General features: G+C 54.4%; 7 protein-coding genes across 7 annotated transcripts in view; 3 read left to right on the top strand and 4 right to left on the bottom strand.

Annotated features, from left to right (window-relative positions):
- The first annotated feature begins 48 nt into the window (after window positions 1-48).
- Window positions 49-2,846, top strand: ACRALDRAFT_1063680 (uncharacterized protein). Its single transcript, XM_071016838.1, has 3 exons — window positions 49-514; window positions 1,154-1,173; window positions 2,377-2,846. Exons 1-3 carry the CDS (start codon window positions 422-424, stop codon window positions 2,609-2,611), a joined length of 348 nt encoding a protein of 115 aa, XP_070875379.1. The 5' UTR covers window positions 49-421; the 3' UTR covers window positions 2,612-2,846.
- A 2,213-nt stretch (window positions 2,847-5,059) lies between these two features.
- On the bottom strand, window positions 5,060-9,300 carry ACRALDRAFT_2042493 (uncharacterized protein; the record flags this gene model as incomplete). Its single annotated transcript, XM_071021256.1, has 5 exons — window positions 5,060-5,092; window positions 5,220-5,612; window positions 5,696-8,292; window positions 8,363-8,395; window positions 8,481-9,300. 5 exons carry the CDS (start codon window positions 9,298-9,300, stop codon window positions 5,060-5,062), a joined length of 3,876 nt encoding a protein of 1,291 aa, XP_070875378.1.
- A 926-nt stretch (window positions 9,301-10,226) lies between these two features.
- Window positions 10,227-11,859, top strand: ACRALDRAFT_210476 (uncharacterized protein; the record flags this gene model as incomplete). The annotated part of the gene is made up of 15 exons (XM_071023204.1): window positions 10,227-10,280; window positions 10,352-10,380; window positions 10,435-10,504; window positions 10,577-10,585; window positions 10,621-10,662; window positions 10,707-10,723; window positions 10,832-10,851; window positions 10,895-10,981; window positions 11,054-11,114; window positions 11,151-11,217; window positions 11,294-11,355; window positions 11,424-11,484; window positions 11,538-11,659; window positions 11,690-11,715; window positions 11,774-11,859. 15 exons carry the CDS (start codon window positions 10,227-10,229, stop codon window positions 11,857-11,859), a joined length of 813 nt encoding a protein of 270 aa, XP_070875377.1.
- A 1,928-nt stretch (window positions 11,860-13,787) lies between these two features.
- On the top strand, window positions 13,788-14,012 carry ACRALDRAFT_1063683 (uncharacterized protein; the record flags this gene model as incomplete). Its single annotated transcript, XM_071016839.1, has 1 exon — window positions 13,788-14,012. A coding segment is annotated over one exon (225 nt), but the record flags the coding sequence as incomplete, so codon positions are not given.
- A 125-nt stretch (window positions 14,013-14,137) lies between these two features.
- Window positions 14,138-18,668, bottom strand: ACRALDRAFT_1050352 (uncharacterized protein). Its single transcript, XM_071015635.1, has 3 exons — window positions 15,843-18,668; window positions 15,203-15,784; window positions 14,138-15,123 (listed from the first exon to the last, which is right to left on the bottom strand). The coding sequence occupies exons 1-3, from the start codon at window positions 18,450-18,452 to the stop codon at window positions 14,203-14,205; spliced, it is 4,113 nt and encodes a 1,370-aa protein (XP_070875375.1). The 5' UTR covers window positions 18,453-18,668; the 3' UTR covers window positions 14,138-14,202.
- A 955-nt stretch (window positions 18,669-19,623) lies between these two features.
- ACRALDRAFT_210479 (uncharacterized protein) lies at window positions 19,624-20,091 on the bottom strand (the record flags this gene model as incomplete). Its single annotated transcript, XM_071023207.1, has 3 exons — window positions 19,624-19,765; window positions 19,800-20,007; window positions 20,076-20,091. The coding sequence occupies 3 exons, from the start codon at window positions 20,089-20,091 to the stop codon at window positions 19,624-19,626; spliced, it is 366 nt and encodes a 121-aa protein (XP_070875374.1).
- A 237-nt stretch (window positions 20,092-20,328) lies between these two features.
- The window catches only part of ACRALDRAFT_210480 (uncharacterized protein), a gene marked incomplete at both ends in the record, with an annotated part of 2,155 nt that continues 905 nt past the window's right edge, over window positions 20,329-21,578 (bottom strand). Inside the window, 5 exons of the mRNA XM_071023209.1 lie at window positions 20,329-20,350; window positions 20,424-20,504; window positions 20,532-20,559; window positions 20,594-20,660; window positions 20,822-21,042. Of these exons, the coding sequence (XP_070875373.1) occupies window positions 20,329-20,350; window positions 20,424-20,504; window positions 20,532-20,559; window positions 20,594-20,660; window positions 20,822-21,042 (419 nt within the window). The remainder of the gene's footprint in view (window positions 20,351-20,423; window positions 20,505-20,531; window positions 20,560-20,593; window positions 20,661-20,821; window positions 21,043-21,578) is intronic.

Genomic DNA, 21,578 nt, shown 5'->3' with positions numbered 1-21,578 from the left:
TGACCGTACCTTTCGTCCCTTCTACCGATTATTCTCATGAGTCTATTCATCTTCGTACAACTCAACCTTTTGCTCATCGCTGGTTCTACAGAACTGCGGCACGTTCGATAGACCCGATCTATCTGCTTCCCGCCCAACCCCGACAACTCGATCCATTCTACTCATTTCCCACGTCCTCTGGCCTTTAGCGGACTCGTTCGAAAAGCTGAATCCATTCGCCCACGCCGTTCCAGAACATCCTCACACCCCCAGTCCAGTCAACAACGCCTTGACGGGGCCCATTTCGTTTCTGGCCTGGCTCTGTCGAGAGAGTTCCGATTCCCGTCCATCCGCCTTTACCGCCTCACTTTTGTTTGTCAGCGTCTTGGAGCGAAACCCCGACCAAAAGGAACCGGGCCCCCACGGCGACGTTACCTAGCTCATGGCGTACTCGAAGGAGCTCGAGTCCGGCTCCCCGACCGGTGGGCCTCCTCCCACCGACAACACGAACGTCAATGCCAACGATTTTGCACAAGTATGTACATGCGAGAATTCTTATGCTATGGTCATGTTGTTTCGTCTGAGTTTTTCTACGTCTTCTCCCTCTCCCCGTCTCCCCGTTTTCCACGCTCATCTGCAAAATGCTCTTGAATTCCCATCCCCGACCGCTTCCCCAGTCCCATTCCCGATCTTTCGGTGTATCACATGCGTACAACGTCCAAGACCCTTATCGTCGCTCCTTCCCATCGGGAACCCCTCCCCCCCACCCCTTTTTTTCCTCAAGTACCCTGACGCGCGTCTCTAAATCCGTACTTCGTGCGGACGCTACATTCACGCCCCTTATCCATCCCCTCCCCATTTATTTCCTCCATTGTCCTTAGTGGACGCTGGGCAATGCAAGAATCGGATGATATGTCGAGGTCTGGGCTGTCGTGGCTTGACCTCACCTGCAGTCGTCGGGTGGCCTCTTGCGCTGCACTCTTGGCTGCATTGGATATTGGATTCCAACAGCGTCCCTAGGCCTGCGAAGGTACTGGGACCTGAATCTCATACGAACATTCTGACGATCGGGGGCTTTACCCGCATGCAACCGATTCTTCCTCTTTCTGCTGGCTTGGCCTTCATCTTTTCGAATTTGGTGCTCTAGCTAACGTGGTTGGTTTTCTCGTTCTAGGCGTACAACGAGATTGCCAGGTAAGGGGTTGGTTGGAAGCCTTCTCCTTTTTTTTTTCCTTTTTTTTCTCTCTTTTTGTCTCTTTTTTTCTCCTTTTTTTTTCTTCTTATTATCATCGTCATCACTCCCTCTACCCATTCCCATCATCGGTCCTGGCCACCCGACCAAATGACACACTGAGCGGTGCTAAGGACGGTTGAGGCGAATGCGAATGCGACACACCAGGGGTGTGCTGCGTACGACAGGTTCACCGTCCCGGCACCGCCAGGCCCGTTTATAGCCTCATGCGGCGTGGCGTGTCCGCTGTCACAAATCGACGACACCCTTTTGCGGATCCGAGCCAGCCAGCCCAGCCAAATCATGAAACCGGATTAGGTATTTGCAAAATGCCATCTTTGTCCCTCTCGGCTTTGTCCGCTAGTTCGATTTCCCCATACGTCGATCATGGCAATTTCATGGTTCCCACTCTTCGAGCGACATGCCCAAACGACAATGGCCATCCTCGCTTTAGGGCCTTTTTTTCAGCTCCCTCTTGAGCTTCAAACCGGCCATCGAAGCGCCAGCTCTTTGTTCTGTCCAACAACCTGTCGCAGAGCAACGATCTCGGAAAGGGACGTCTAGTGCATTGCCTGCGCCAACCGAACCTCAATGCGTCTCCTCATTCCCTCTTTCATCGACCGGACGAGTGCAGCTCCTACCATGCGTGGTTTAGCTGGAGACCTATCAGACGGTCGAGACGCCTTGCCTTTGCCCTCCTCACGACGATAACGCATTAAGGGCCTGGTCCCCATCTCACTTTGGCTTCTGGCCAGTTATGGCGATCAGTCAGTCGTGCTTGGGCTATCCCAACTATCGCCGCTTCCAAGGACGTCGGCTGGCTGCTATGTACTTTGTTACTCATTTTGTCCACCGTCTGGGAGGCCATCTTCTGCTCGGGACGTGCCGATCGTGCCCCGGCCCCGCTTCCGGACTGCAACCCCAAAACGTATCCCGGGGATCTCTCTTTCCAATGTCTTGCATCTCGACCTTGGTTGTAATGCATTCTGTCTAGCCCTGGAAATGGAAAAATTCCTGCTCATGTGCCTGCCTGCGTCCCAGTGGCCAGGCCGGCCCAGGCCAGGCCAGGACCCCCTCCCGCCTTAGTGGGCAGAGGGGGCCTGTGCCATTATTCAAAACCTAACCCACCCCACCCATCACCCGACTAACAGCCCATGTCTTCCCAGAGGTGAACAAGCGGCGGCCGAGCTCGAGGCCAACCTGTCCAAACTCGAGAACAAGCTCGACGAACTTCTTGCCGGCGTCGCCGATCCAGAGTCCATTCGAGCCCAGCTCGCTGCTCTAGACACCGAGGGCCAACAACCTGCAGGGCCTGACCAGGAGACGAATACAGAGAACACAAAGGAAGAGGGCAATGGGGTCTCGAAGGTTGCAGACGCCCGTGCCGGCAAGGGGACATAGAACGTTGGCCTTTCCAGCATTACCATTGTCTTGGCTCACTCCATAAGTCGTATTGCCCCAAGGCGTGGGACCCAGTACACTTAGATATGGCCCATGACACTATGGCGGCTGGTGAGGTCCCGTGGACATTCAAGGGAACTAGAGATGATATCCAATAGATGAGTCGCATTCTGGGGGTTGCGGTTGTTGCCGTCCCTTCAGGTGTCCCTGGTTATCGTGTCTCTTCTGCCTCGGCTGTGTTCAGGTGTTTTCAGGTCCTTGGTTTTGGAATACCCCGAGTCTGATCTCTGCACAGAGGCCGCGGAGCTGGGACGTTACACCGAGATGACATGCTGAGCTGACTGACGAATGAGTAACCAACGTATTCCGCGCGAGCCGCAAATCGGGGGCACAACTCCCGGCGAGACAATGTCAGCTTGTCTCCCCTCTGCCGCCCCTACCAACCCCGATCTCCAGCATGATATACGATCGAGATGTCGCGATGAGGTGGATGGATGTGTACCCGCTGGTTCCCCACTCCCGTCATTGTACGGGGCAGGCGTATAGTCTACTGATATTATTTAGGATATGAGATGTGATATGTATACGAGATCGGGGCAATCGGGCCATCTTCGCCTTCTCGCTGACAGCTACCAATCAACCAAGGAAAAACGCCTGAGCACCCTGCCAAGGAAAAATCTCTGCACGTTGTTGTTAATCTCTAGGATGGGATTCGTGTTTGAAGCGTCTCTCGACATCATCCCTCGTCTATCCAAAGCGCGGGATCCCATGACATCAAAGTCCCACGACGGACGTCAAGAGTCAATGTCAAGACATGAGTAGCCAGACAGACAGACATTAAGAGCCGGAATGATAAAACTAGAACAGAGCATCAATCTGACTTGCCGTGCGGCTCCTCCAACGCCATTCCGGTCTTCATGTCCAACATGTATGTGTGGCTGGTAACTTCGACACTCAGACCCTATCCCTCATTCCACTCAATCAACACCAGCGACATCATATCATATCCGACAGTCAAAGCGGTGACTAGGCCGCTCGATAAGGCTACGTCTACCTGTGGTCTAGATGCATGTTCTCACAAGACCAAGAGACGTCCAAGTAGAGAGCCAATAAGACAGATTCCGCCTGGTCGTTCAAGGCGTGCTTTGGTCCTTAAACTCACGAGCACGACTTGTCGCAATATGCACGATGAAGACGGCAACGCCTTTACATCAGACCGAGATATATTCAGTATTGAATTCCACATGACGAACCGTCTTCCACTCCAATAAACGCCCGACCGAACCCGTTGCTGGCGATCTCGTGTAAGTCCCAAATATCCTCCTCGCCATTCTCTTGTCTTCTACAATAAACCCTACCAACCTCGCATCCCGTTGTTTCAAAGCCAATCTCCTCTTTCGAAAACCCCCAAAAAGAAGAAAAGAGAGAAGAGAAGAGAAAAAAATCATCATGCGCCGTTCTGGCCACCTACTTTACGACCCCCATGGGCTAAACCAGGGAGCGGAAACTCTTCCAACTGCAACCCCTCGTCAAACCCAAAGGCGAAGCCCACGCGCCGGGAAGCAGGCCGACCTGGGGCCGTCCGTGTGAAGCCAGGTGGTCTCAGAACGGGGCTGATAGGATTACATGGCAAAAAAAAAGTACGTTCAGCGAACCGGCCAGGAAAGAGAACGACGAGAGGGATTTTCACATCTGTTACCTGGCGTTCAGCCGAAGTAGGTATCAAAAGTGATGGGAAAATGGAACCAACCAAACCGTCCCCTCCCCCTTCCAATGCTCAGAAAAGACATAAGAATAAAAAAAGGTCATAATCTTCCCCGTCTTCGAAATCCCCCTCTCATGCGAGAGCCCCAATCCCCCCAAAGAAACAAACAAACAAACGCGGTGTAAAGGTATGTATGCTCTAGCAGAGTGTTTAAAGTGTGAGATGCAAAACGCTTATGCCGACAAAGCGAAAATCGAATGTGAATAGGAGCTGGTCTTTCGTCGCTTCCCGGTAGGGATGGAGCTGATAAGGTCGTTACAAAAGTGGCTCCATCCCCGTATTGAGCATGTCGTGTTTATGCATGTCGTATCGTGTCGTGTGTCGTGTGTGCTGTGTAGGAATTCGCGCTCGACCAAACCATCCTCATATGTCCCTCCAAAGATGTGGGCAAAAGACCACGGCGCATCCAGACCGGAGTCGCGGGAACGAATGGGCGGGTGGAAGGCAACGTTCCAGAAAACATGTGCCGCGAAGAGGGCCTTCAAGAGACGAGGGTAGTCCCCTGCGGTGAAAATGGCACGGCATGGCAAATGGCAGTTCTCCACGTCAACCGCGTACCATTGCGCCGTGCCTGCGTATCAGAGACGGGGACATTTGCGGCTCCGAGATGCCTCGTCCTCGCCTCGGGACGAGTCATCCGGCTCCTGTCGCCCCTTGCGCTTTTCTCCTCGCGGCGCCTCATCCTAGGTGCTGCTATGTGATCTGAACTGCGTGTACTATAACGGCCGAAACAGGGTCGCCAGTTAGTTTTTGGTTCTGCCGTACTTGTCTTTGGGTAGAGTGCAGGGAGGAGAAGAAAAGGATCGGGAAAAAAAAATAGAACTAAAAAATAATTTTACGCACCCTTGCCATGGGGTCCTCCGCGTCCGGTGTGACCAGAGGCGGGCTGTCCGCACTCTGGCCGCCCACCAATGGTTCCCTCGAGCTCAGTGCTCTGCTTTCCAGGGGGGGCCGCAGTGCAGAAGTCGAGGCTGCCTTGGCGTCTTTTGACTTGGTGGCCATCTCCTTTTCCCTGTTCTTCTCGAGGAGTTGCCCACCCAGGGTGGCGCACTTCAAGATGGTCTGGATGAGGTGGTTCTGTTGAAGGGGCTTGGACAGATACTCGTCCATCTGCGCCTGGATGCACTTTTCGCGATCACCCATCATGGCGTGCGCTGTGAGCGCGATGATGGGCGTGCGGTGCGGGCCCACGCTCCTCTCGTATTCCCTGATCTTTGCCGTTGCCTCGAAGCCTCCCTGTCATGTCCTGTCAGTGAATCGGGTCCTCACGGGTGGCCGCACCTGGCCTTTCATTGTTCCTCATTGGAAATCCCACTTACCATGATGGGCATCTGGACGTCCATCAAAATGACATCAAACCTCTTCTTCTTGACCATGTCTACAGCCTCGAGGCCGTTACCGACGACCGTGACGACGTGGTGATACTTTTCGAGGATCTTGACCGCCAGCCTCTGGTTGACTCGGTTGTCTTCGGCCAGGAGAATCTCGAAAGACTTGGTATTGTCGGTGAGCGATGGCGTGGCGCGATTCTCCAGCGCCGGAATCATGCCGTTGCCCAGGTCGATCGGGTTGCAAGGCGTCGTCATGTACGAGGTGATGCCGAGGTCCAGGCAGGCCTTCAAGTTCACGTGGACCACGGGCGCCAGGAGCACGATGGGGAGATACTTGAAATCGTCGACGGACCTGAGGCGCCTAGCCGTGTCGATGGAATCGACAATGATCACGTCGTACGGCATCGACGCGGCGCCACGGACGCCCTTCAGCATCGGGCTCTTCTCCGAGTCGACGACGACGGGGATGAAGCCGATATCCGACAGCATCTCCCGGATGTCGCCGCCGTACGAGGTCTGCGCCTTGTCGACAAAGAGGACCTGGTGGCCCTTGTACGTCTTGATCTGCTTCCTGATCGAGTCGAGCCCCGTCTCGCAGAGGCGCACGCGACAGGTGAAATGGAACTCGCTCCCCTGGCCCTGGTTGCTGTTGACCCACAAATCACCTCCCATGAGCTTAACCAGCCGCTTAGAGATGGACAGGCCCAGTCCGGTGCCCCCGAACTTGCGCGTCATGGATCCATCGGCTTGCTGGAAGGTATCGAAGATGAGGTCCAGCTTGTCCTCCGCGATGCCGATGCCCGTGTCCGTCACCACAAACTCGATGGCGTACTGGTTCGGCTGGCAGGGGAAGCGCTTCACGTCGGCCTTTTTGATGGTCAGGCTGACCTCGCCGTGCTCGGTGAACTTGATGGCATTGCCGACGAGGTTGAGGATGATCTGGCGTAGACGGAAAGGGTCGCCAATGACGTGGTCGGGCACCGAGCTGTCGACCCTGTATGTGAGGTCCAGGAACTTCTCGTTGGCCTTGACGGCCAGCGTCTTGAGCGCATTGAACACGATGCCTCGGAGCGTATAAGGGATCTCCTCGATGACCATCCGCCTGGCCTCAATCTTGGACAGATCCAGGATGTCGTCGATGATGGTCAGCAGGCTATTGGCCAAGCTGTTGACAATGTTCAACATCTCTCGCTGATACTGGGTCAGGTCGGTGTCGAGGGTCAGCTGGGTCATGCCGATGATTCCGTTCATGGGCGTTCGGATCTCGTGCGACATGTTGGCGAGGAACTCCGACTTGGTCTTGTTGGCCAGCTCGGCGGCCTCCCTGGCCTGCGTGTTCCTCTGGATGCTATCCCGCAGGTTCGACACCATCTGGTTGATCTTGCGCTTGAGCTCGTCCATCTCGCCAGAGGCCTCGACCTCGACGAGCTTGGTGAAATCTCCGTCGGTGGCAAGGTTGGTAATGTCGGAGAATGCGCGCACTTGGGTCGTGAGATTGCTGGCCATGGTGTTGACGTCGGACGTGATTTCTCTCCACCGCCCGTTCAGTCCGGCCACGTCGGCCTGGGCACCCATCTTTCCGTCCACGCCCACGTCCTTGGCGACCCTCTGGACCTCGTTACAAAAGTTGGACAGGCGGTCGACCATGTTATTGATGGTCTCCTTCAGGACGCGAATCTCGCCCGAGGCCTCGACCTCGATCTTTTGACTCATCTCGCCGTTCGCAATAGCTTGGGTGACGGTCGAGATGCTCCGCACTTGCAGTGTGAGATTGGAAGCCATGGTGTTCACGTTTTCCGTCAGATCCTTCCATTTGCCCTCGACGTTTTCGACCTTGGCTTGGCCGCCGAGCGTTCCGTCGGTGCCGACCTCCCTGGCGACCTTGCTGACTTCAAAGGCAAACGTGCCGAGTCGGTCCACCATGGTGTTGATGGTGTTTTTGAGATCCTGCATCTCACCCTGAACCGGCACACCAATCTTCTTGGTGAGGTCGCCCTTGGCTACGGCGGTGGTGATTCGGGCAATCTCGCGCACCTGGGTCGTCAGGTTCATGGCCATGCCGTTGACGTTTTCGGTCAGATCCCGCCAGGTCCCTTCGACATCGTGGACCGTGGCCTGGCCACCCAGCCTGCCTTCGGTTCCGACCTCCCTGGCGATCTTGGTGACTTCGCGGGCGAACTGTTGGAGCTGGTCGACCATGGAGTTGATGGTCGACTTTAGCTCGAAGATCTCGCCTCGGCAGTCGGCTTGGACCTTTTGCGTGAGGTCGCCTTTCGCCACAGCGGTCGTCACCTCGATAATGTCGCGCACCTGGGTCGTCAAATTGTTGGCCATGGCGTTTACGTTGACGGTCAATTCGTTCCACATGCCCTTAACACCTTCGACGTCGGCCTGGCCACCCAGAATACCTTCGGTGCCGACGTCGCGAGCCACGCGCGTCACTTCCGAGGCGAATGTCCGCAGCTGGTCTACCATGGTGTTGATCGTCTGCTGAAGCTGCAAGATTTCGCCACGGGCTGGCCGTTCAATCTTCTTCGTCAGGTCGCCGTGCGCGACGGCTGTGGTGACGGAGGCGATCTCACGCACTATCCAAACGAACGGTGGTCAGATGAGGGGGTTCGAAGAACGACAGGGGAATATTAGGAAAAGGCTCACCTTGATCCGTCAAGTTTTGGGCCATGACGTTCACTGTTACACACGGCGGGTCAGTACTGCAGCTAATCCAGGGACGACGACGGGCGAGTTGGAAAAGCCCGGAGTGAATCGGACATACCGTTATCGGTTAACTCCTTCCAAGTTCCATCGACGCCTTCGATGCGAGCCTGACCACCGAGCAAGCCCTCGGTGCCGACCTCGCGAGCGACGCGGGAGACTTCGCTGGAGAAAACCTGAAGCTGATCCATCATGGTATTGATGGTCCTCTTGAAAGTGGTGATTTCAGGGTCCATCTCGACCGAGTTCATGCGGACCTTCTTGGAGAGGTCACCGCGGGCGACGGCGGTGACGATTTCGCCAATCTCCCGGAGGGCCTTTTGGAAAGCCTCGTTGGCTTTTTGGTGTTTCCATAGTTCCCGTTCGAGCCTAGCGACGCGGTCCTGCTCGATTCTGGAGAATGCTTGCTCTTGCAGCTCCTTCTGCTCGAGCAACTGGGCGCTGACGCTGCAGATCTCCTGCCTAGCCGTGCTGATGCCCTTCTCCTGGTCCAGTACTTTTTCCTGCAGGCTCTCCAGGGCTTCATCAGTTAGTACAACTTCATGACAGCCGGGATCGACCGGTATACCTTGTCGATGCAGGCTGGGCCCCGAAAGAAGTTGGTCGTTCGAGGAGGACAGGGGGGTGTCGGTCGAGTCGGCCGTCTCGTTGGGGGTTGTTGGGAAGATGGCTGCGGCCTGAGCTCTTGTTTCTAGTTCTTCGACTCTCTGGGACAATCTGGCGAGTTCGGTCTCCAGAACACGCTTCGCTGGGGTGTCTCGGCCAGGCAGCTCGATCCGTGTAGTGGTTGTTTGATAGGGAAGAGAGACGGGCTCGTCTTTGTCTGTGGCGAGGGAGCGTATAATGTCGGCCGCGGCGGCCAGAGCCGAGTCGTCAACCATCCTCTTTGTTGTTTATGTTTGTTTGTATTTCCCTGCGGAATGGAAAGAAAGGTCTGCGACGGTCCGTGGGAGGTTTCTAAGAGATTGATCGGGATGGAGGGGTACGGTGGTATGGGCTTCAGGAGCCGGTAGTGTACAGGACTGTGGTTCGGGTCGGGCGGTTGTGAATCAAGCGTCGTGGCTGTTCCGCTGCATGGCTGAGTGCTGAATGAAGGGGAATGGGGGGGACACGTCTTCGAGGGAGACAGGTCGCCGTAGATTGGCCCAGAGATAGGGCAATCGCGGCTGTTTCGACAGGTTGAGCTACTCCAGGCGATTCAAATAAGAATAATAAAGAAGGTCGCGGCGTGAAGGGTTGAAAGAAAGGTTGGTAACCACAAGGCAAACAAGAAGATGGAAGGAAGGGTTTTTGGGGGGAAAGAGTATTTCGGTACAGCCCCAGAAAATGTACGAAGTATGGTCTGGGTGAGAGTGAGGAGAAAGACCTGGACAGACACAAAACGGAGCAGCCGGGGGACTGTACTCGTAAAGCAAAAGGGTTGCTGAGTACACCGTAACAGAGTCAGCGTCACACTGTGGGCTAGACATATTGGTCCGTGCACGAACCTTCGACCGCTGACTAGGTACAGTACACTACATTGTACCGGTACAGTATGTACTTTGTTATTGTATCTGGACAGACACGACACTGTTATTCGTACTGAGTAGGATGGAGATGGCATCGGTCGACCGCGTGCATGAAGCGGTGGACGGCCGTTCTAACGCTTTGGTGGGTAGGTCCTCTATGCTACTTTGGTCCGTCACTTGCTCCTGTCAAGTCCTTTCAGTAACGAGCGACGGAGTAATTAATCAAGAAATATTCATACAAAGTACAACGTGCTTTGAAAATACCATATTCATATGTACTCTTCCTTTTTCTTCTATACATGTACCAAGAGACCACGGACGCACTTCTTCCAGTCCGTCCCCCTCTCCCCTCGGTGAGTAGATGCATAGTACAGTAACTTGGCATAAGTGTCGAGCCGATGTACCTAACTACACACACCTATAGCGTGGTGTTGTAAGTACATCGGCTCGACAGTTGTGTCTCGCCACTGTACCTATACCTAGCATAGAAATCCAAGCTGGAAATAGAACCCTAATTCTGCACCCCCTTCGTTTTCCTCCCTACCTGAGTCTAACAGCGAGCTTATTGGCTAGTTATGTGCAACGTACCTAGTGTGGTCCTGGGCTATCGCTTGGCGCCGCTACGGAGCGGTTAGCAATTGGCGGGTAGATCGGACATGTGGGACCCACCCATATTAATCGACTTGGTCCAAGGGCGCCAAGTTTAAGACTTTAGCCACTTGCTTCGCCAGCCTCGTCCCTTTTATGTACACGTACAGCTGCACAACGTAGGTATGTAGAACGCACAGGACCGAACGTGTCAGACGGGGGCCTTTTACAGACAACTCCTAAATACTATATTATACGTAGATATAAAAATCGTGGAGAGGCGTGCGTTCCTAACTTGTCTCGATTGTTCGCCGAGTATTACCCGTGATGCCGATTGTCTTCTAGGTACTCAGTAATTACTTCGTGCCCTCCCCTCCAGACTTTGGGGGGTTCCATGGAATGGGGGGTCATCTGAACCTTCAGGGGTCCTACGATTGTACCGAGTACTTCGTATTTCGCGTCTCATGTGGTCGTACAAATTCCAACCACTGACCTCCCCTCGCCTTGCCTTTTACTCTCTTGGAAGGTTGTCGCACAGTCTCCGTGGACAACGTTGTACAACGTACTATCAAGAGGCCACTGCCCTGCCTATTGATTCGGTCCCTTCACTCGATAAGATCTTAAGGTCGTGGAAGTAGCCGCTGTTGCACCGTTGTAATTATGTGTTACTGCATCGCGCTGCACTCGGATGGGGGATGCAACGTACACAGGGCCGGGCCTAGATCATAACGCAGATCTGATATTTGTCACCGGACATCGTGAATTCTTCATTAGATAGGCGACGAAACGACGCAAAAAGTCTCTCCATGTAAACATGGGAATCAGCAGCGAGCCAGACACGTGGGAGATTCGGAATACTGATATCCTACGCCATTATACTGAGAACCGGTGCTCATTGTACTCACCAGCGATCAAGGGCGATGTCCCAACCCCATAATAAGACCTGTCATAAGTCATATTCTCGACTCGGTGCAAAGATATCTATCATTGTACGTTGTGCATGTATGTCGTTGTATACGAAGGGGAATCCAAGCCCCCGGCGCCACAGCGACATGGGCGAACGCTCTCACATGCACACATTCGAGTTGTCTCCAGGCTATTCCAACTTCCTTCGTCTCTTGACTAGCTCTCCTATTTGTTCAGAGTGCAGGACTTACATGGCCGACTATGCAAGTATTCACTGGCACCTGCCCATGGCCAGTGAGTCGGAGGGTGATTTACGAATATCCTTCGGTTCCCATGCTGCTTTCAACTTGAGATATTCCGCGGCTATTCGACACTTTGAGATTTTCTGCAGACTCGAATATGGCGTACATACAACGTACAACGTACACTACAATTTGACCAGGGTCTAGAGCCGCCATGCAACGTAACGGTGGTGGTGAGATTTACCCCACGGCATTTGGGATCTTATTACCTTTATTATCATTCTCATCCCTTGAATGCCGACATGGTCGCCTCAGAGGTTGGAGGGGGTTTTCTTGTCGTTCTCTTTTTTTTTCCTCCGTTGAAGGGAGGCGGGATACTCGTTACATATTTCGCCTGCCGAGAGCACCGAGTGGGACACAAAGAGAGACTTTCCAAGTACAACGTATTGATTGGTGGTGTTGTTCGCCAAGGAGGGTTTATTTGTTTGTCGCCTTCTCCAACAACCAAAGAAGAAGTTGGTGGGGAGCGTCCCCCGGGGTTGTATTCGTAACACTCGCCAAGCCCCATACTATCGGAACCGAGAGTCACGTGAAAACCCCTTGCCAGCAGGGGATTAACTCACCACAGCTCGACTTTTTTTGTCGGCGATGATCTTGGAATTTGGCTGGACCTCTTCCTCCCTCTATCTCCCTTATCTCCTATCATATTCCTCTCCCTTCCAATATTACCCTCCTAACTTCTATCTGCTCCGCCTGTCGTGTCACGGCTGCCTTAGACCGGGACCAATCCTACAACGCATGTATTCGTACAAACCTACAACGTACTATTCAAACCAAGAATATCTGCGCATGTACGTTGTACCTAGTACCCTGTACCTAAGGGTACATGGCACATATTCCCCACGTCCCCACACCCGGGTTTCGTTCATGGTGCCATTCGTCCCTTCGGGAGATCCGGCGTTTCATCTTCCTGAACAGCTAATCATATTTTTCTCCCGGGGTTCTAGGGACCCATAAGGACCCACTTTCGTCAAGCCACCTTGCCTTCTGGCGGTCAGGACCGGGTCAGACCCATTCCTCCCGACCGCTGGCTGCATTAACCATTAACCAACCGGGCACTCCATCCCGTCCTACTTGAGCAGTATTGCCGCCGTCTCTTCGCTCGGTATCTGTTATCCACCAGACTGCACTAGGACGGATCGCCGACTGAACCCTTAGAATATCAAGCTCGAAGCCCCAGATCGACAGACATGTTAAGATGAAGGAGAACCACGCGGTTAGTCTCGTGAAATTAATGAGGCGTAGGGTTATAAAACCAGCCTGTGCTTGCTTATATCACATCACGACCTATTTCCGGGACCTATTCTTCTCACCAGAGTCGCCGCTACTGATGTCACTATCCAGTGACTACGTTGTAAACTGTTAGAAACAAGGCCACTAACAACCCATCACCCGTCGCTGTTGAGGCTTCTACCTAGTTGTTATGGTAAGGTTGTAAGGAGTCGCGTATTCGTACGTTGTATGTACGTTGTACTTCCCAAGCGAGGCTCGGCGTCGCCAATCCATCCTAATACGGCTGGATGGACAGCAAGCACCAGACGGGAGCGGCACAATACCGGTACTTCTTACCCCCTGTGACCTGAACGCATGCCTGAACCCTAGGGGACTTGGGAACTAGGGGACCAGACGTTGGAGAGGACCCTTGAACCGCTGAACCGGTCAGTCAACTCCCGGGATGGATGGAGGAACAGAAGAGAAGGGGGTGGGGAGAGACACGTGGTTGCTTACGTTGTAATTACGGCAAACGACCTACACAGAGCCTCATGGGTCTTGGGTTGCGTTTGTTAGTGTGTCAGGGTTGTTACAGTTATATGAAGCCAAAGGGCGGCCTCTCATAGAAATCTCATTCTGTCCCCGGGCCGAAACCCAACCGTTCACATCCCTCCGACGAGATGTCGAGAAGTCCTTATCAACCTTATATCCTGCCGCCCGTGAGAGAGAAAAAGGACGATCATCATGCACGACGCATGGAGAGGCTGAACGAAATGTGTGTTAGCTAGATAAACAATCCTCATATCCACATCGCCAGATCAGAAATCGACGGAGCCCAGAATCAGAACCAACATGCCAGGGAGACCATTGATTAATGCCCTACTCCTTCGCCGCTTGCCCATACCATACTTCACGTGTCCCTTCCAAACCCGCCATTCCACGAATCTGGCGCTCGCGGCGCATCGGCTAGGTAGCGAGTTGGGCTGGATGCTCCTCTCGGCCCAGCCCCGGGTATCTAATGATGGAAAAGAGAAAGAAAATCTTCAAAGGAGAAGCAATTATCCTGATTACCATGTTTCCCATACGCTCATGTGTTCCCCCAAACCGCGGTGCAAGTCAATTTAACAGAAAGCGCTCCTAATCGTGCTCCGCCAGCCGATTCATGCTGTAAAAGAGGGGGGGGGGGGGGGGGGGGGGGGGGAAAGAAAGAGGAGAAAAAAAAAACAAAAAAACACGGCTCTGGACGCAGTCCAAACTCCTTGCCCCTTCAGTGCCTGAGAGAAGCACGCGCGCCCGCGCCACCCCCCGTGGCCCACCCCTGCTGGACGCTGTTCCTCACAATCATGGCCGCAGCCGTGGCCGCCGACTGCCGCTCCTTCTGCCGGCTGCGGTCCTTGAGGTACCAGGTCGCCTCGGGCCGCATGCGGAGGATGCGCAGGATCATGTCGTCGTTGGGATCCGCCTGCGCCTCCCTGCGCTTCTCCTCCTTGGCCCGCCGCATCGTCCCCAGGTTGCGGCTCATCATGATGCTCTTCCCCCGCCGGATCGTGCCCATGCTCCCAAACGCCGCTGTCGCCGCCGCCATCGAGGGCGGCGCGCCCAGGGACGCCGGCGCCGAGAGCCGGCTATGCTGCATCAGGACCTGCTGCGACCGCTGTGCCGCGGCTGCCGCAATGCGCTCCGACTCGCGGATCAGGTTGTTGGTGTCCTCAAAGTAGAAAAAGTTGAGCGTCGCCAGCTCGTGCCACTTGGGCGACTTGAGGTCGTTCTGTACGACCCCCAGCTCCGCCCCCGTCTCGTCTTTGGCGTTGAAGAACTTGAAGAGCGTGTCCAGCCAGACGTACACAGTGTCCATCTCATTCCGGCTGAGTTGCCGCTGCTCCGACGGCTTATCCGACAGCGGCGGCACCAGAAGGCCCTCGACGGCCAGGAGGACCTCCTTCCAGAGCCGCAGCATGACGGACCGCATCGTATCTTGCGTCAATGTCTGGCTCATGACGGAAAAGTTGTCGAAGAAGTAGTCGCAGAGAGGCCCCAGCGAGTCCTCAATGTCCTGCCGCGTCAACACTACCGGCATCGTCGACGCCCTCTTCTTCCAGAGACTCGTCACAGACGCGCCGATGCCACCGCTCCTGAGAAGGTTCCGGAGCGTCTCGAGCGAAATAGTCGCGTTGATCTGGTCCCGAAGCTACGATGGATTGTCAGCATGAGTTGTCTTTTCTTTTTAACACGGACCGTCATGGGAAGAACCGAGGTCGGTCTCTCACCTTGTCAGTAATCTTTCGGACCATGGCCTGTTCGGTGCGTTTCAAATCTCTGAACGCCTTGCCAAATTGGAACTCAATGTCGTCACGCTCGCCTTCCATGCTGATCTTCACCAGGAGCCTGCCCTGGGAGTCAAGGTCGAGCCAGATTTCTCGGGGGATGTAGTCGCTAAAGTGGAGCGGGTCTAACTTAAACGACGTCCGCCCAACATAGTCGTGATCCCCGAACATATCGTCGTCCCAAATGGTGGAGAGCACGGTGATGGACGACGTTACAGTAATGTCTATGGTCTCATCCCAACGCGGGTTCAAGCTTTTACGGATGACTCTGGTTTTGTGAAGACGCTTCTGGCGCTCATCCACCAGGACAACGTAAGGATCGCTGAAGCCGTTCGCGTCACAAGCCTTGAGGTCCTCGGCCTCTACGATTTTGATCGTAAAGTTATACTTGTTGGGCTTCTTGGGCTGCGCCTTGGGACCTTCCACTTGGCGGATGATCTCGGCACACATGTCCACGTTGATGGACTTTTCAAGCTTATCGAGCTCTTGCTTGGCGTACTCGATGTTGTTCAGCATGACGAAAACCTAAGTCGCTGCTTTAGAATGATGGTTACGACTTCACGGGCCATGTTCAGTTACGTACCTGCGGGTTGAAGTTGTAAGGGGTGGGCTTCTCCTTGGAGTTCCAGGCATCTTTGGCGTACTGGAGGAACTTTTCCTGCGCTGACCGAGACGCGGTGGCGAGCTCCTCGGGCGAGGGCCGGTCCATATCTGCGGAGAAAATCCTGTTGACTTCCTCGCAGTACTTCTCGATGCCCACGGCAAACGAATGAGCGAGCCGCGTCATGAAGCGGGCGTGGTGATACTCGTTCTCCCAGTGCAGGTCCTCGATCTGGGCAGCTGTTTGCCTGAACAGCATGAACAGGTCGACAACGGAGACGCTGTGCCGTTCGGCATCCAGGGGCGGCGTGTCCGGTTTCGAAGCTCGGACTTGGAAGCTGTCCTGCCTGATGGCATTTTCGACAAACTCCTCCATCCTAGCCTCCGTGGTCTTGATCCATCTCCACACGAAACCTTCCAACAAGGCCTCGACGTCGAATGCAAACGGCTGGCTTGGTAGGTATTGGCGGTGGTGGCCACGCAGCGTCACAAGCTCGCGGTACAGGTCGAAGCCGTCCTGAATGTCAATCTCCTCCCCCTTAACCTGGGCGGTCTCGATGGACTTTGCGATGATGTGTTCTGCGTCTCTTTCGAATAACGGAAGTATGGTCTCCACGAGTATGGCCAGTGGCCTCACCCCCATGATTTCCGGCGCGTTCCTGTAACGCTTTTGGATCCTGGATATGCGGCTGACTACCAGTTTACCCATCTCCACAACATGGGAAAACTCCCACGCCTCGGCGTCCTCTGGCAGTTTAGTCTCGACGATGCCCGTGTAGAGCTCCTGCACAGATCTCCGGAGCCCTTCGCTGACCTGGGTGACAAAGTCCTCCATCTGTCCATCCTCTGGCGAGAAACCGGGGTCATTTTGAATGTGGTTTTCGAGGAGATGCATGACGGTTCCGATATTAGGCGGGGTTTGACCGTAGCACCCCTGGAGCTGATCGTACAGATCCCGCAAGAGTGCGTCGTGAAGGAGCTGTAATGTGTGTTGATAGGCGGCGTAGTCGTGGATTGTCCAAAGAGACCGGTCAATCTCGCCGAGTCCAGCGGCACACTGGTCAAGGTGAGGTGCCTTCTTGAATTCCGTTCCAGGGCTCTCGGCAAAGTCCAAGCAGGTGGCCAGCTGATCCAGACCTATTCTATGGTCAAGGAAACGCCTGGATGCTACTTCCACGACCGCGACCAGCCTGGAAAACTGGGGCACACGCCAGTATACACAAAGCTCGACCAAAAATTCCATGGTCTGCCTGGATAACGGGGCGAACGGTAGCTCGGGATCCGAATTATGGTGATCATGCTCCATGCAATAAGAGAGAATAGCTTTATAGAAAGCCCGGGGATCGGGGGGGATGAAAGTGTATGTAGGATCGTCAACGGTCCGGATCGTGCTCGGGGTATCGTCCAGCGATAGGGTGCTTAGGCTAATGGAGTGGTCGGGCGGAGGACTTGCATAATCGCTATTGGTAGAGGCTCTTCTCAGGTCAGCGTATGCTCGGTCGTCCCCATAAAAGGACTGCGGTCGCCCAGGTAAAGGTTTGCCGTCAAGGCCCGTGGATGACGAGGAGGACGAGGAAGATTTAGCTAGTTCAGGCTTGGCGGTGAGGATGTCGAGGAGGATCTGCGAGAGATGAGGTGCCTCGGACCTCTTCCACGACTCGAACGCCTCGTCCAGGTCGAAGTCCTGTCGGCGCAAAGCGCCGGCGGCACCGGAATTCAACCTGTGCTGGTATGCCTTGAGATCCTGCAGGGCAGCCTTCTCTGTCCAGAGAGACCTGTGGGAATCAATATCCGCCTGGACATCGGCGGGTTGGCGGTCGAAGATGCGCGCCACGAGCAAGACCATGGGCATATCCTTGACATCGTAGCTGATGGGGACAGTGACCTCGACCATCACGCCTCTGCCCTGACCGGTGACGGCGGCCAGGTTCTGGTCGTTGGTGAGAAGCTTATTCTCCAAAGTGCCGAGGCGGCTCATGAGCTCAGGCCTGTCCCGATCCGAACCGTTCTCGCGGAGCATGTGGGAGACCAAGCGGACGAACAGGGCGATGTGGCGATCGGCCAGTAGCTTCGACGAGTCGTCGTGTGCGGCACCGGTTTGGGTCGCGGTGGACACGGCGGCTTTGCGAGCGGAGGAGTAAAACATGAGGATGTAGGGCTCGATCTTCCTGTCCTTATCCACCGACCTCTGGAAAGACTTTTCGGTGAAGGAGTTGAATGCAAGCGCGAAGCTTCTCTTGACGGCCGGATCGTTATAGCCTGGTAGCGGTGATGTGCCCTGGAGAACCTCCTTCATCTTGTTTTCCAGGTCGGGCCGGAAACCATGGGGCAGCTTGACGGTGCCCGAGGCGAATTGGCCGATCAGAGCGCTGGAGTTCTGCCGCTCGAGGGGTTTCGGCGCCGGGACCCATTGTTTCCGCCTCGTCGGTGGCTGTAATAGATGATGGAGGTAGGCTATTCGGAGGGCGAAGGAGTAGGCCTCTTCGAAGCTGACGGTCAGCTGCTGGGTTCGGGAAGAGGCCCTCGACCGGGTGGTGCTCCTGCTGCTATCGAGCCGACGATGCAGGCTGATACGTTTTGAGGCTGCTGACATGGTAGGATGAGCGAAGAGATCGGGAGGAAGAGCGGAGGTGTAGTGAACACGAGGCGGCGAGCGACGGTTGTGGACGAGAGCTGACCGCCCGGGCGGCCACTGCCGCGCAGTGTCGGAGCTTCGATGGGGGGCAAGGGAGGGGTTGTGATGTCGTGGAATATAGCCTCAGGGGTCGGTTCGCAAATATGGTCCACAAACGAAGCACAAGATACGCCTGGGGCGGGGGGTTCGTGTTTGTTGTCCTGGAGGAGACGCAAAGTCGAGCTGGTGACGTTGGGCGATGATAGTGGGAGGTTACTGGAGCGAGGTACGACCCAAACAAGATAGTGGTGTAACCCAGGTAGGGAGTAGGCTGCTCCACTGATCAAGATAGGTACCTACAGTACCGTACCTACAAAGTACATGTACTTTTATCAGGTACACGTGTACATCGGTACATTGCGCAACTAGTGGAACACGCCACACCAATGCCGGCGGCCTTTCATTCAATGGCTTGGGGTTCTTCGGTACCTCTGGGCGCTTATTAATAAGTCAACTGGCGAAAGACCAACGTACAATTGCTACGTCTGCTTGAACTCTGCACGCTGGTATTGACTTGGCCGTCGCTCGGGGAGCTGCATTTCTCTGAATTAAGTCCTCTATCAGCATCGTGCAAGCGTATAATACGGCATTCCACGCGGTTGTATGTACGAAGTAGCCATTTCATCCTCATGGAGAAGAGTCTCCGGGGGGACAACGGTGCGTGGGTAAAGGGTGATCACCATCCCACACGATCCATCAACGGCCCATGATAGGAAATAGGCTATAGCAATAACACCGTAACACGGTAACATAATACAAGCAATATTAGAGTCATAAAAGTACATGACCAGTCAGCTCGTAAATAAGATACCAGTTGGGTTATTCACCTACGCAAAGTTTCCTTTTCTTCTTCTCTTATTTCTTTTTGCGCTCCCCACTGTTTTTTAGCTAGACGAAATACAATAATGTTTCAGGGGAGTATAATGCGTACGCAGCGTACCTAAGGAACGTGCCTCGCTTCGCGCTTGGGTCTTAGAAAGGGACGGGCGTTTAGAATCACTTTTCGTACACTACGGAGCACAGAGGTAGTCATGGGCACGCCAGGATTCTCCATTGAGTTACCTAGCGTCTCTGTACAGAGCACATGTGATCAAGCTAGGTTGTTTCTGTTGCCAAGAGATGAAGCCATAAGAGGCTCGTCTTCACGGGGAAAAAGTGTGGCCATGTTGTGAATGGGTGTGAAGCAGATCTTGTGATGTGAAGGAGGTTGGCTAGATGGATCCGGTGACAGTCTGTAACAGCTGATGTCTTCTGGACTTACAACACAGGCACTCTTGTCCGGCCCCGGGCCCCATAATATCCCGGCTTGGCATGCCGGCGTGGGGAACGCAAGTCACCTTGCTATATTCGGCAGGTCGCGACTCGCGGGCTCTATCCCGGAGGTCTGGCCTGAACGCAGACTTGGCAACGAAAGACTTGCTTCTGTCATTATCTTTCCAGCCACCTTTCCAGCCAAAGTTAGATTGGACTTGTCCTACCAGTCACGACGGGCGACCCGAGTAAGTTTTGGCCGTAGGTCCGAAAAATAGATAACTTTCTGACTATCTTTTGTAGGCATCAGGTTGTCCCTGCTGTTTTAAGGCGAGTTGACTACCTAGTGACACTGGTCGTGATTATAGCGCGGCTAGAATTCTAACCTTGGACACCTTTAGAGCCTAGGCCTATTGGTGTCGGGAAGGAAGCCCTGGCTAAGCTGTCTCAGTCTGATGGGGCTATAGCGTTGTTGTGATGGAAGGAGAGAAATTGAGAAGGAGAAAAGGAGGAGCAAAGTGTATATCGCAAGGCCAGGAGCGGCCTATGCGAGGAAAGGCCGCGTGCTCGGCAAGATCATAACATGTGATATATAAGGCTTATGCCTCCCTCCGATCTGTTTATTTTGCAATTTACAACTCTTTCGCAACCTCCACCCTCCACCTTCGAAGGTAGACGTCGTAACCGACCGCGGAAATTGAAACCAAACCGGTCCCAAGACTGGCGTTCGTCACCACACGGCCTTACTTGCGTGCCAGATCATCGCCAATAGCGGCTTTGAAGGCAGGTTGTTTTAGATCGGGACGGACGAGACGAGGTCCAGTCTCCCAGGTCGCACTGGATGGCCTCTTGCTGGCAGACGATTACTTTTTGATCCTTGGCCCAGGCAGTCGTAGGACCACACACCCGCCTTACCTTTCTTCCTGTCCTACGGATAATAATATGAACTCGGCTAACTTGTATGTTTGCATTCCATACAGCGAAATAGCGATACCCTGTCTTCCGAACTTTCGCAGCCTTGATACGTTGCCCACTGCTATACGCGAGGGACGACAGGGACGACAGGGACGACGAATGCTGGAGCCTATACCACAACGTCCCCTTGCAATCTTTCCGGCATCTTCGTAAGGAAGCGCCTTTGGCCCGATTTGCCTGGACTGTGTTTCCAAAGGGCAGGGCTGGCCCGAAGCATCGTCATATACAGTGCCGAAGGAGAGCAGCAGACCGAGGAGATGGAAATCGCCAAGGTATCCGAGCTCTACGGAAGTAGAGCAGTCACCAGATGACCTTTGCCCGAGAGGAAGCGGCGTAGAGTGGGAGACGGAGGAACCGATGGTTCGTGGGATTTGCAACTCAACAGAGGTCGAAAGCGATATGGAAGAGAGTGGAGGGGAAGGCGGACATTGATATCATTCGAGTTAGCTTGTCAAATGTAACGTGCTGCTGCTCTGAATCCTTTGCGTCGGTCTGATCTGAATCTCGGCATCCTAGTTGGAAATAAGGCAGGTACTGACGTCTCGACAACCCAAAAGCTCCCTATTTTGAGCCAGAGGCCGACAATTGACGCCGGTCACATCGCTAAGGCAGGATAAATCAACCGCGCCAACATAGCTACCTAGAAATAGAGTCTGACAAAGACCAGGTGTTTAACCCAGGCTGGTGAGCTGGCTTGGCACGATTCAGCTGGCGGCAATGATGCATCGGCGGCAGCGAGGAGGCATTTACGCGTTGTCTATGGTGAAACGAATGGCGAGAGGGCGGACGCCAGCAAGGGGAAGGGTAATTCCGAACGCA

The sequence above is a fragment of the Sodiomyces alcalophilus genome (assembly GCF_042370955.1).
Source record: "Sodiomyces alcalophilus JCM 7366 unplaced genomic scaffold ACRALscaffold_4, whole genome shotgun sequence".
NCBI classification, from domain to species: domain Eukaryota; kingdom Fungi; phylum Ascomycota; class Sordariomycetes; order Glomerellales; family Plectosphaerellaceae; genus Sodiomyces; species Sodiomyces alcalophilus.
Note: the sequence above shows the minus strand (reverse complement) of the source record. Positions and strands in the feature narration are given on the sequence as shown.

Coding starts and splice junctions, on each gene's coding strand:
- ACRALDRAFT_1063680 (XM_071016838.1), top strand. CDS start 422: ATGGCGTACTCGAAGGAGCTCGAGTCCGGCTCCCCGACCGGTGGGCCT. Junction 515..1,153: donor ATGCCAACGATTTTGCACAA/GTATGTACATGC, acceptor TTCTCGTTCTAG/GCGTACAACGAGATTGCCAG. Junction 1,174..2,376: donor GCGTACAACGAGATTGCCAG/GTAAGGGGTTGG, acceptor ATGTCTTCCCAG/AGGTGAACAAGCGGCGGCCG.
- ACRALDRAFT_1050352 (XM_071015635.1), bottom strand. CDS start 18,452: ATGTCAGCAGCCTCAAAACGTATCAGCCTGCATCGTCGGCTCGATAGC. Junction 15,785..15,842: donor CTTACAACTTCAACCCGCAG/GTACGTAACTGA, acceptor GCAGCGACTTAG/GTTTTCGTCATGCTGAACAA. Junction 15,124..15,202: donor TCCGAAAGATTACTGACAAG/GTGAGAGACCGA, acceptor AATCCATCGTAG/CTTCGGGACCAGATCAACGC.